The sequence below is a fragment of the Oryctolagus cuniculus genome, chromosome 10 (assembly GCF_051225735.1).
Source record: "Oryctolagus cuniculus isolate XC-2025 breed Fujian yellow rabbit chromosome 10, ASM5122573v1, whole genome shotgun sequence".
NCBI classification, from domain to species: Eukaryota; Metazoa; Chordata; class Mammalia; order Lagomorpha; family Leporidae; genus Oryctolagus; species Oryctolagus cuniculus.
In genome coordinates this window covers 100,989,037-101,001,337 of record NC_142876.1, presented here as the reverse complement: position 1 = coordinate 101,001,337, position 12,301 = coordinate 100,989,037, and the positions used below count along the sequence as shown (strand labels likewise).

Genomic DNA, 12,301 nt, shown 5'->3' with positions numbered 1-12,301 from the left:
GCAGTGACGGCCTGGCTCCCACCTTGCTGGCAGCTTGTGCTGGCCCATGTTTGATGGCAGCAGCTCTGGGTTCTCCCAGGCCCTCCTGCCTGACCCACTTGTAGTTTCACCCCAGACTCTGTCTTTCAGTAACCGTGACGCAGTCAGCGCTCGCTGCTGTCAGCGTGTTCTCTGCACAGACTGACCTGGGCCTGCCCGAAGCTTGTTGTTCGGCCATAGGAAGAGTCCTTCCCAGGTGTCTGAATGGAAGGGATGAGTGAAGGTGGTGGGTGCTTCCTTCTTGTGTTTATCTGGGGAAGGTGTGAGTACATGTATGCCCAAGTGATTAGTACACACTTGCTTTGGGGTCTGTCACTAGGCCAGCATAGTGCTTTGTCCCCACCCGTACCAAGGAGGAGCTAGCTCTCTGGGTTACTCTTGAGTCTTTTAGGTCTTGCAAACTTACTCTCAAGAGTGTGGCCCCAGCTTCAAGAACCTGGGAAATTAGGAGAGAAAGGTGTTAGGCTCTTGGGAAACTGCCCTGGAGGACTGGGTAGGATGCCTTCCCTTCTCAGCCAGCAGGGCATCCCCTGGCTCAAAGACAGCATCTTGAAGCTCTAATGCCATGGTGCCAGCTCCTTATCTAGTCAGTGGCTCCCCGTGAGTGCTGTGACTCAGAACACAAAGATCCTTGTCCCGTGCTGCTGCCAACAGCAGAGCAAATTCTGTTTGGTCCATAGACAGTCAAGGAGTCTGGTGAGGCTGGCTTCTGATAGCCTGGGGCCTCTCTGTCACTGCCCCCATGTTCATCTCCCATGGAGCAGAGCTGGGGGCAGGATAGCATCTGATCTATGCAACCAACAAGACTCCTTTAAAGACGGAGGCCTGGGAGTTTCAGAATTTCCATGACTTCAGCCTCTAACCTGGGCACCTATGTCCCAAAGAAGGAACAGGCAGAAAGTATGAAAACTCTGTTTGGTGTTGATTTTCTACCTCATCCTTCCTGGCTCTTCCGTCTGGGAAGATAGGTTTCATCAACAATACTAAGCACATAACTGGTGAATAAACACTCGCATTGGGGTGTTTTCTAGATAGGGGCACATGACCAAGAAAAATGTAAGAGTCCACCGGCCTGCAAGCTTGGGCGGGGCACGGCAGGGTGGTGTGGTCAGGAAATGCTTTCGTGTGTGAGAACTGGAATGTTTTCTGGGCACCAACTTCCTGACTTCTCACATTCCTTTCTGCTAGAGGAGCCCAGCACCCCCATTCCACCGCCTCTGGTTCCTCCTGGATGTGCAGGGACCACTGCGGTGGCCTCAGAGGAGTGGGTGCCTCCCGCCCCGCAGCGTCTGCCAGCCGCGTCTGCCAGCCGCGTCTGCCCATTACAGAAAGGTCAGCCATGAATTTATCACAACCTTGTTTGAAGCTGGGCAGCCCGTCCTGCTGCTCTTAGACGGTTTTCTTCAGTCCACCCCCACTGGTGAACAAAGGTGGCTGTTCATTACTGCGGAATGTTCAGGTGGTGGAGTGCAGGCAGTGGGGGCATGCCCTAGAAAACTGCCAGGTGGAGCCGTGGGCTCCTCCGCGAACCTCCCTGCTTTGCCTCCTGTCCGGCTCAGCCCTGCAGGCCCTCCCTGAGAGCAGCTCCCCTCTCTCCCAAGTGGCTCCTCTCCCTTTTCCCACTAGACACCAGGGCGGCCAGGGTGCCCTATGGACATAGTTGGTGTCTGGAGTGTCTTCTTAACCACAGGAACTTGTTGGCCTTGTACCTGTCTGGGAGGTGCCCGACAGGGGATCCCAGCTTCCGCTCAGCACCACCTGTGTGGTTTCTCCCAGGAGTGATTGTGGTATGGGTCAAGGGGCCTCAGAGCTACAGAGGACTGGTGAGAGAGGGGCTGATGGAAAGGGCTCAGCCCACTCCCCAGCAGCCCTCCTGTGGCCAGAGGGCGCCGCCTTTCCTTAGCAAACAGCTTTGAGTTGAGTTGTTTCTGATCAATTAATAGCCCTATATGCTGCCATGAAGGAAAGCTGGCAGAAGTCCAGCTATTTCTATGGCCTCTGTTCTTTGTGGCCTTCTTAAAAATGCTTATCCCTGGGAAAGACATTTTGGTCTCCCTTTCTGGCTTCTAGCCACTGCTTCAGGTCTCTGCTTTCTCCTTCCATCTCCACCTGCCTGTCTGCCTGGGTCTTTTCTGCTTTATGGCAATGTCCCCTCCCCTCCCGGCAGACCCCCAAGTACTAGGGCTCCCTGAGGCTGCAGTCAGGAGCTCTGAGTTCAAGGGGCCTCTCTGCAGGACCCACCTCCCATGGTGAGAGAGACGGTTCCTCTACCCTGAACACAGGTCCTCCTCCGGGCTGGGCTGGACCCTGACTGCACGCACTTCCCTCTCCTTTCCTCACTCCCTCCTCTCTCACTCCCACAATCATGTTTTGGTGCAGATCTTTGTTTTTGCCTCTCTCTAGAAAGCTCACCCTCTCCTCCTAAGGGGGCCTACAGCTGTTCCTCCCTGGCTTCTTTGGAACTGGTGTCCACGGACTGACATGACCCTTGCAGCTCCTGCGTGGTGGACCCGTGTGTTCAACAGGAGAGTGGCTGACATCACCCGAGCTGGGCTGGGTTATGAAGGAATTGGGTGTTCACCGTGTGTGACCTCTGTGTGTGTGGCCTTTTTCAGCCTTCAGATGTGTAAACTCAACACATGGCATTGCTGAGTGCTCTTCTCATGGGAACAGCTAGTCCTGTGGAGCTGCTCCCTTTCTGGCATCTCCTGTATTCCCACAAGCAATGGTGCTTTCCTGGACCACTGCTCTCTCGGTGATCTCTGTCCCCGAGAAGTGTCTGTGTGCTTAACCTTTAACTTCCATATAAACATGTCTACACTAATGTGAATTAAGCCCAAGCTATGGCCTGTCTCCTGATATCTCTTGGATCCCCAGCCTCCAACCTCAACACAACCAAACTCAAACTTTTGGTTTTACTATTACACTCCCCATCCACCCTTGGCTTCTCTCTTTGGATTCCCCATCTCAATGGAAAGGGGTTCAAGCCAGACACTCCTGCTGTCCCTTCCCTCCCCCTCCCCCACGGACTGTACTGGGCTGTTGCCTTCTTACTGGCTTGCCTACCTCCACCATCTTCTCCCTGACACCGAGCCTACACACTTCCCTGTTTGAAAGCCTTACAGGCCCTGCTGTCCTGGTCCTTTTCACTTAACTTTGAATGTCCCATTTGACACAGGTCATTCACCACACAGTAGGGCTGGAACTCGTCTAGATGCTGGGAATAGCAGTGGCTTACATCTGCATGCTTGCCTGTACAACCACCCAGGCCAAGCATGCCCTGACCCACCTCTGGGTCTTTGTGTGTGTGGCACTTTCCCTTTCACCTTGGGTGCACAGCCCATTCTTTAGGAGACTTGATTTAGATGTTTCCATGTCCTTGAAGCCTTCTGTGGCTTCTGCCTCTCCCTGGACCATGGGGCAGTGATTTGCTTGCACATCTGTCTCTACTCTAGATGGAAGGCCCCTGGAGGACTGGATCCCTGTCTGATTCACTTTTATAAAAATGTATCTTAATGAAATATTGAATAGGTATTTAGCAAGAAGGCTTATAAAATATGTATAAGATGTGAAGAATGACAATACAGTGAGCACTTGTGGCCCTACATCCCATTATAAGAGAAATGATTCCTTTATACCTTCAAAACCTATCACAGGGCCTGGAACTGGTCCAGGAATCAGTAAATGTATGTGAATAACTAAAAGATGGAACAAGTGCCTGAATGAATGCATGAACGAATGTCTGTTACTGGAGTCATTTTCTCTGTGAGTCTCTTGGTGGTATTGAGCATGCTCCAGGCAACATGGCCATAACGGAATGATGTCACTGCCCCAACTGGGCTATGTTTTGTGGCTCACTCTACCGTTCACACACCTTTCTGTTCCCTTTGCATGTGCATGAAATCGGGTCTGGGAATAGTGTGGCATCAGAGTGGTCAGAGACTGCCTCCTGCAGAACTTGAACTTAACCAGCTCTTGAGAAAATAAGAAACAAGAATACAAAGAACACAAATTGCACTGCTTCTCACCCCTCAACAGCTATGCTGTGCTTGTCTACAGAGTGCAGGACGGTGGTTAAGGACAGGGCCAGGCGGACTGGATCCCATAATCCCAGCTCTATTACCTGAAAGTCATGGTGGCTTTGCAAGCTGCTTAGCTTGTATGCATGGCAGTTTCTTTGTCTGTAAAATGAGCAGAATGGATCCTTACCCGGTGAAGTTTCTGTGAGGCTTCCCAGTTGGTATGTGACAGGTGTCTTGCGACGACATTACCGCTGTGGTTGTCAGCAGAAAACCCTCTGCGGTGGGCTTGAGCCAGGGAGGGCTCCAGGAGTTGCGCCTGCAGGGCTCCAGTGTATAAGGCCATCTGCAGAGAGCTGAGGGCTGTGCTAGGCCCTTGCCATAGTTCCTCAGCCTGACGCTTTGGGGCCACGTTTGACTGTTCTGAGCCGTGATGTGTCTGTGGCCCATCTGTTCAGGAAATACGTATTGGTTTGGGCCAGGCCATGGATCTGGAGAAAATGTATCCAGAACTATCACACTGTGATGCAACATTCAAGTAAAAAAGTCACTGTGTACACAAAAGATCGCCTGTCACTCACTAGTCAACCCATGTAAATTGCTACGTTTCTCAGAGGCCTGGGGGGAGGGCTGTGGCCCATTCTTGTCTAATAAAGGACTCTCCATTGCTTCTGATTAGCTTTCAAGCGCTGCTTTTAAATTCCAGCCACAAATAATTTAAGTGAGAAAATGAAACATTAATTTAACAAATAGGAAATCTTTCTTTACGATACCTAGAAATCAGTCTCCTGAAAGACCATGGAGGAGCCCTCGTTCTGCATGTGGGCCAGCATGGCTGTGGCCCCCACTAGGCTGTGCCCCCCAGACAGTGCCTCGATCAAGCTGTGGCCACCACCAGGCTGCACCCCCCCAACTGTGCCCCCTGGCTGTGCCCCCACCAGTTTGTGCCCCCTCCAGGCTGCACCCCCCCCAGGCTGCACCCCTCCCAGGCTGTGCCCCCTCAGGCTGACCCCCCAGTCTGTGTCCCCCTCCAAGCTATGCCCCCCAGGCTGTGCCCCCTCAGGCTGCACCCCCTCCAGGCTGCGCCCCCCCAGGCTGTGCCCCCTCCAGTTTGTGCCCCCACCAGACTGCGCCCCTACCAGGGTACACCCCACAGCTGGGACAGAGATGCTAGACTCATGCTCTGGTGTCTTACTGCTAAAGGAAATGGCAGGTCTGTGTGTGGTTAGGCGCATGTTCGTGCTGATGGAAGGAATGTTCGATGGACATTTACTAGCGTGGCTTTTCTCTGGAATGATCTTTATTGGACTGACATATGTGTCTCTACCCCCACTTATTCAGAAGGGAGGCCACCTGTGGAGTGATTCAGGATGAGCCTCCTGAGGTGGGCTCCTCTTCTCTACTCATGACCTAAGACGTCGCTACCATTTGCCTCCTGGATCTTTTTGGCAAGTTAGATGGCCTTCAGCCGGGAGCAGAGCCTCCAAGGACTGGGGAGACTGGGGCAAAAGGGCCAAGGCAGGCTGCTCGGCAGGCAGCTGTGGCCGGGCTTCGGTAGCTGCTCTCAGCATGTCTGCTCTGACTCCCGGGTGCCAGCATCCACCCAGATGAACCCAGTCCAAGGTAAATAGAGAATTTCAGGAAGCAATTTAAAGCGTTGCTTTTGATTTTCTGTGTTCAGCCTCTTTCAAATTGGAAAAGAAGAAAATTGGAAGAAGTAAGCTTAATTTGGATCAAAGGAGAAGAAATATAAGGGGATTGAATTTTTGTTTGATGTTTTTTGCCTTTTATTGAACTTCCCAACTCTGCAGGCTCCTGCAGCCAGGCCAGCTGGTTTCTCAATGACCGCGCTGCAGAGCTCCAGCCCTACCCAGCCTTGCACTCGTGCAAAAGTCACCCTCATCCTGTCTTACTAGACTTGGTTTGGAATTAGGCTTACTTTGGATACAGAGGTCCCTGCTGGAAATGGCATTAAATGCCCCTCCTTCCCCAGCTGTCCGGTGCAGCTTGGTCCTTAAAAGCCACATGGTCGAGGAGAGCAGGGGGCGGTGTCCTTTCCCACCAAGAAACACTGCAGACAGGCTTCGATGAACATGTCTGTTCATTAACAGCCATGTAGGCTTTTTAAAAAGCAGGGAGAAGGGGCCTAACTCGGGAACACTGACTATAGGACAGAACCAATACTGGCGCCAATATGCTTCTCCTATCAGCTTGAAAGTCACGCAGCTTTCCAGGTGGGCCTAATGGGCCTGGGCCACACCCTTGAGCAGTTTACCTGATTGGCAAAAGGGGGAGGTTGGGGAGAAATGGGCCTGGGCTCTGCTAACTGCTGGGATCACCCACAGTCTGGGTTCAGCCTCTGAAGGTGACAAATAAGAACAACAGACTGTCCAGGGCAGTAGCACTGAACGTGGGCTGTGTATTGGATCACCTAAGGAACGAAAACTACTAATGTTAAGAGGCTTCCCCCACAAAATCCGATGTGATCCATCTGGGGTTCTGGAGTTTAAAAATCACCCTAGGGCCGACGCCGCGGCTCACTAGGCTAATCCTCTGCCTTGCGGTGCCGGCACACTGGGTTCTAGTCCCGGTTGGGGCGCTGGATTCTGTCCCGGTTGCCCCTCTTCCAGGCCAGCTCTCTGCTGTGGCCCAGGAATACAGTGGAGGATGGCCCAAGTCCTTGGGCCCTGCACCCGCATGGGAGACCAGGATAAGTACCTGGCTCCTGCCATCGGATCAGCGCGGTACGCCGGCCGCAACGCGCCGGCTGTGGCGGCCATTGGAGGGTGAACCAACGGCAAAGGAAGACCTTTCTCTCTGTCTCTCTCTCTCTCTCTCACTGTCCACTCTGCCTATCAAAAAAAAAAAAAAAAAAATCACCCTAGGTGTTTCTGCTGTGTTGATTTGGCAGGGGTTTGGGACATCCAGCCTGTGGGCCATATAAGGTCCATGAAATCATTTGGTCTGGCTGGACTTGAAAATTAATACATCTATTAGCAGGCTAATTTTTTATTTGGTAATTTTGTATGGTCTGTGAATGATGTTACAAATACCCAAGTGGCCATTGGCAGAAAAAGTTCCTTTACCCCTGGTGTAGAGCCTTGGTACTCAAAGTGTAGTTCACAGACCAGGATTTGTGAACTTATTAAATTATAGCCGAGGAGGCCGGCATTGAGGTGTAGTGGGTTAAGCCACTGGCATCCCATATCAGAGTGCAGGTTGGAGTCCTGGCTGCTCTGCTTCTGATCCAGCTCTCTAATAATGTACCTAGGAAGGTGGCAGAAGATGGCCCAAACACTGGGGCCCCTGCCATCCATCATGGGCAATCAGGATGGAATTCCAAGCTCCTGGCTTCAACTTGGCGTTAAAAGAGTGAGCCAGTGAATGGAAGATCTCTGTCTCTCCCTTTCTCTCTGTTGCTCTGCCCTTCATTTTGTTAATTTTCTGTGTTTTTTAAAAGATTTATTTATTTATTTGAAAAGCAGAAATACAGAGAGAGGAAAGAGAGAGTGTGGGGTGGGGGGAGAAAGAGAGAGAATCTTCCATCAAATGGCTGCAATAGCTAGGGCTGGGCTAGGCCAAAGCCAGGAGCTAGGAGCTTTTACCAGGTCTCCTGTGTGAGTGCAGAGGCCCAGGCACTTCTTTGCTACAGTGCTGTCCCCTTTGCCTTTCAAATAAGCAAGTAAATAAATCTTTTTAAAACATTGCATCCAGGGCTGGCACTATGGCATAGTAGGTTAAGCTGCCACCTGCAACACCAGAATCCCATATGGGCGCCAGTTGAGTCCTGGGTCCTCTCCTTCCATCTAGATCCCTGCTAATGGACCTGGGAAAGCATCAGAAGATGGCCCAAGTGCTTGGGCCCCTACACCCATGCGGGAGATCCGAATGAAGCACCTGGCTCCTGACTTTGGTCTGGCCCAGCCCTCGCCATTGTGGCCATTTGAGGAGTGAACCAGTGGATGGAAGACTTCCCTCTCTCTCTACCTCTGCCTCTCTTCTATAGCTCCACCTTTTGAATACATAAATAAATCTAAAAAAATTTTTTTTAGCTGACCCCAGACCTACTGACTGGGGATCCACACTCTGTCAGGATGTAAGAGGGACACTCAAGACCCTGCCACATGGCCTGGTACTGATGGTTCAAGCGGGAGATGCTTGTCAGGGCTCAGCAGAGCACAGCGAATGGTGGCTGAGATGATGCCACTGGGCAGGAGGATGAGGGTGGTGGTGGGGCTTGGCAACGTCGCTTAGCTTCATAGAGTCCTCTCTGCAGGCTGCTTCTCTAAGATGTGTCTCTAACACAGTCATTTTCAATGTCATTTCAGCGCTTCCCGGAGACTGGACCCCAAGGAACCTGTGGGTAGCCAGAGAGCAGCTTCCCCAACCCCGAAGCAGGCTTCCACTACTGCTCCTGGCCGAGAGAGCCCCCGGGAGACGAGGGCGCAGGGCCCAGCAGGCCAGGAGGCTGATGGCCCCCGCAGGACGCTGCAGGTAGACAGCAGGACGCAGAGAGCAGGGCGGTCCCCCTCGGTGTCGCCGGACAGAGGCAGCACCCCCACATCACCCTACTCCGTCCCCCAGATTGCCCCCCTTCCCAGCAGCACCCTGTGTCCCATATGCAAGACCTCGGACCTCACGTCGACCCCCAGCCAGCCAAACTTCAACACCTGCACCCAGTGTCACAACAAAGTCTGCAACCAGTGTGGGTTCAACCCCAACCCTCATCTCACCCAGGTAAACCCCCTCTGCGTCGCCACCACACCCCCTCTCCTGCTCCCTTCTGCTCTTTCTCCAGCTCTCCTTTCCCACTCATTTCCCTTGTCTTCTGGGGGGAGGGGCAGTCCTGGCTCTAAGATGTGGCCCTACATCTTCTGAGGGATTCCTGCATACCCTGAGTGCTTGGGCAGCTTTCAGTAGAAGATGTTTCCCCAGCTGGTCTAAGTTTGGCCAGGACAAATGGTCTTGGAGACATCTAAGGCCGTCTTAGAACATCTTTTCCCAATGTACACTCATTGGGAGAGGGCCATGGGCAGCTAGAGGACACAAAGGGAGACTGACATCCCTGGCCTGAGGTCTGCCTCTCTCTTTAATAGTGGGTCCTGGAGGGGTGCTGGTGAGGAGAAAAGGGTTCAGGGGCAAGACTCCCAGAAGCCCATGGGTAACCAGCAACAGCTTCCCTAACTCCCTCCTTCCAGCTGGACTTGGGACACTCCTTCTCTGGGCTTCTGTTCCAGTTAGCTTGGGGCCTGCGGTGATGGAGTAGCTACTTGTGCCCAGGCTGAGTACGCCGTGCCAGGCGTTCACAGAGGGTAACAGTGTCCCATGTCCATTGAGAGGCCACCATAGGACCAGTTCCATGAGTTTGGCTTCTGTCCCCCAAGGACTCTGAATCCACAGCACCCCCCCACACGCACACACACCTGACTTCGTTCTGGGTGCTGTGCGTTGCTGTGGGATGCCTTGCCCTGCCCCAGGAGGCCTTATTTGCTGACTTGGAGGCTGAGTGCTCCTATGTATGGGATGAGCCAGGCCACCCCTTTCAAATGAACTGAATAGGTTTCCTGGCTTCCCCCTACTCCTCCAGGGTAACACATGGAAGTCTCTGGTTCTCCCCTGAAGGCTCTGCTCTCGGATAGGACAGGGATCAGCTGACGGCCAGCACAGGCCTGGCCTCCTTGCGATTACCAGCAGCTGGAGCTGTTTGGACTGTGTGGGAGGGAGAATGAGTGAGAATTATTGTTCACAGGTCAGGGTCTATATATGCATGAGGTGCTGTGGGTGTGGGATGTGTGGTTTGCGAGAGGTAAGTGCGAGATTCCAAGGAGGGAGCTATCCGTGTGGGGAGATGACTCAGTGCCTTGGAGTCGCTCCTGGAGTGTGGAGGCTTCCTGAGGAGGCGTGTGTGCTCGTGATGATTGCATCTGCGATTAGAAACAGGCCTGCGCTGATCAGTTAGATAAGTGTTTGCCTCTCAGTATTTAGAACAGTGTGATTGAGGCCGGGGACGTTCGCCAGAAGCGCCTGGTCTCAGGGGAGTGGGGAGCCTTGGTAGCTGGCCGTGGGGCACCTCCTCTTTGGGCTGGCCTTGCCCTTTGCATCCCACCAGCTCCTGGAGGCCGTCCCAGCCCTCAGCACACCACAGCCTCTGCCTCCGGACTCCCTCAGACCCAGGACCTTCGCTGAGGTGGGAGGGAGTCAGCCTTTGGCTGTGCCTGGAAAAACAGCAGAGTGGGAGGGCTCTGGAGCCACTCAGTCCATCTGCCTCACCGTGTGGAGAGGAAGCCAAGGCTCAGGGCCAGGAGGAAAGGTGGCCTCAGCCTTACTGCAGAGGCACAGTGCTGGGGAAACCAGCCTTCCGAGCCAAGTTCCTCAAGCAAACGCTGGCCCGCACCAAGGAAATGGCTCTTTGCTGCAGGATTCCTTGGGGCTTTCCGCATCTGGAGGGCATCACTGGGCTCCTTTCAGGGGCTGCTGTCTCAGCACCCAGCTTGGGAAGTGCTGACCTAGTCCATTCTCCATGCACACCTCTTTTCTACTGTGGTCTCCAGGCAGAACCTTTGCTTTCCCAGAGTTGGCTTTTCCGTCAAGAAAGCATAGCCTTTTTTCCCCGAGGTGCGTGGTGTAGCGTCAGTCCCGTGTCATACTGCTCAGAACCGAGCCATGCCCTGTGTGCTTCCACGTGATTCACAGGCTTTGCTTGCACATGTGCTATTAGAGCCATCCTGGTCGGAGCACATCTGTTCTGGTCACCTGCGGCTTGATGTTGTATCAGCCAAGAAAGCCATTTCTAGGAGTGTCCAGCTGAGGTTCTGGGTCTATACTGGGGCTGGTTCTGAGGTCAGGTGTGTCTTGGTGGCAGGGAGTCAGGGAGCGTGACCTTCTCCAGCAAACTCACTGTAGCCCTCACTCCTTTTTCAGTTTCTGTCTTCCTGGGAGTGGTCCAATTGGAATAGGGAAGGGTAGGAGCACTGCACACACTGGCCATGGGGGAGCATCCTGGGGACCCTGTCTGGGGTGGAGCATGTCCCTGGGACTGGCGGTGTGGGTAACACTGAGCCCTAGTGGAGGGCTGGCAGCCCAGGGCCTGCATCCAAGGCCTATCAGCAGGTGCATTTCTCCTCAGCTTCCTGCTGGCAGGAGGGACCTAGCAGTCCCAGAGAGAGGCCAGTGCCACATAGGGGAGATGAGGGCTTCCAAGCCTCTCTGAGACTGCTAATGAAGCGAGTCTTGGGTGTTTGGAAAAAAACATGGAAATCGAAACCTTTTCATGTGTGTTCCAAGCAGAGATTCACTGAGTGGCTTGTAAGTCCAGTGGCTGTGCAGCTGAGGAGTATGATGGAACTGCTGTACCAGGTGGCTGTGTGAGGACATGTGAGCACAAAGGAGAGGAAGAACCAGGCGCTGCTGGGCAGTGCTCCCCAGGAGTCAGTGTTTTGGGTTTTGTGTCTCAGCTTCTGTCAGGGTCTTAGTACTTCAGCTGGTGCTGTTAAAACAGCAGAGCAGGTCTAGAGATGAGAATCCTGCACAGGTAGAACAGTCAGCCCCGTCTGGCCAGAAGCAGTGTCTGAGATCTGAAATTGTGGATTTTCTGGTTCACAAACTCAGGCTTCTCCTGTGAGCCCCAGGGTGGCTTCAACACTCACACAGACATGGTGCACACTGCTGTACTCATGCCTAAGCTGGCCAGCTCTCATGGCTACACAGAGAGGAGGAGGCCTGTCCATGCACTTTGCTGGGTTTCTGAGCATGGAGAGCTCATTTAAACTGGGGAAGGAGCTATTTGCAAACAAGGAGATTGTCTTAGAATGCGTCATTCTGGACCAAAAGATCTGTGAACTCAGAACCACTGGCTAAGTCTCCAGTTCTCCTCCAGGGACTCCCAGCTCCATTTCAACCATCCATATTCCATGTATGCTCAAGCTGAGGCTGGCTCAGAGTGAATAGGGCTGTCCCAGCTACCTTTCTAGGTGGAGGTAGTTTCTCCCTGGATTTCTGCAGTCATGGCAGCTCAGGGCTGGTGATTTCACCTGTTTGAAACCACAGACAGAGATAGGGGTGGTCTTTTTTGGGCTCTGTACATCTCTCACCACCCACGAGAGACCTTTCCCCTGGTAATACACTGACACTCGGAGGCCAGAAGTGTTGGCATTCAGTGGCCAGTGTGGGAAAGAGGCAAGAAGATGGCTCCCCTCCCTCTCTCCCTAAATGTGGGGTTTTGGACATCTCATGCCTCTGACGGA

The 12,301-nt window shown here is 53.2% G+C and overlaps 1 protein-coding gene across 3 annotated transcripts in view; it reads left to right on the top strand.

Annotated features, from left to right (window-relative positions):
- The window catches only part of BSN (bassoon presynaptic cytomatrix protein), a 109,074-nt gene that overhangs the window by 54,600 nt on the left and 42,173 nt on the right, over nucleotides 1–12,301 (top strand). For all 3 annotated transcript variants that reach the window (XR_007921916.3, XR_007921915.3, XM_051852441.3), the window contains exon 2: nucleotides 8,387–8,795. Coding sequence is in view for 1 of the 3 variants with exons in the window: in XM_051852441.3 (XP_051708401.1) it covers nucleotides 8,387–8,795 (409 nt within the window). In the remaining 2 variants the exon portion in view is untranslated. The remainder of the gene's footprint in view (nucleotides 1–8,386; nucleotides 8,796–12,301) is intronic.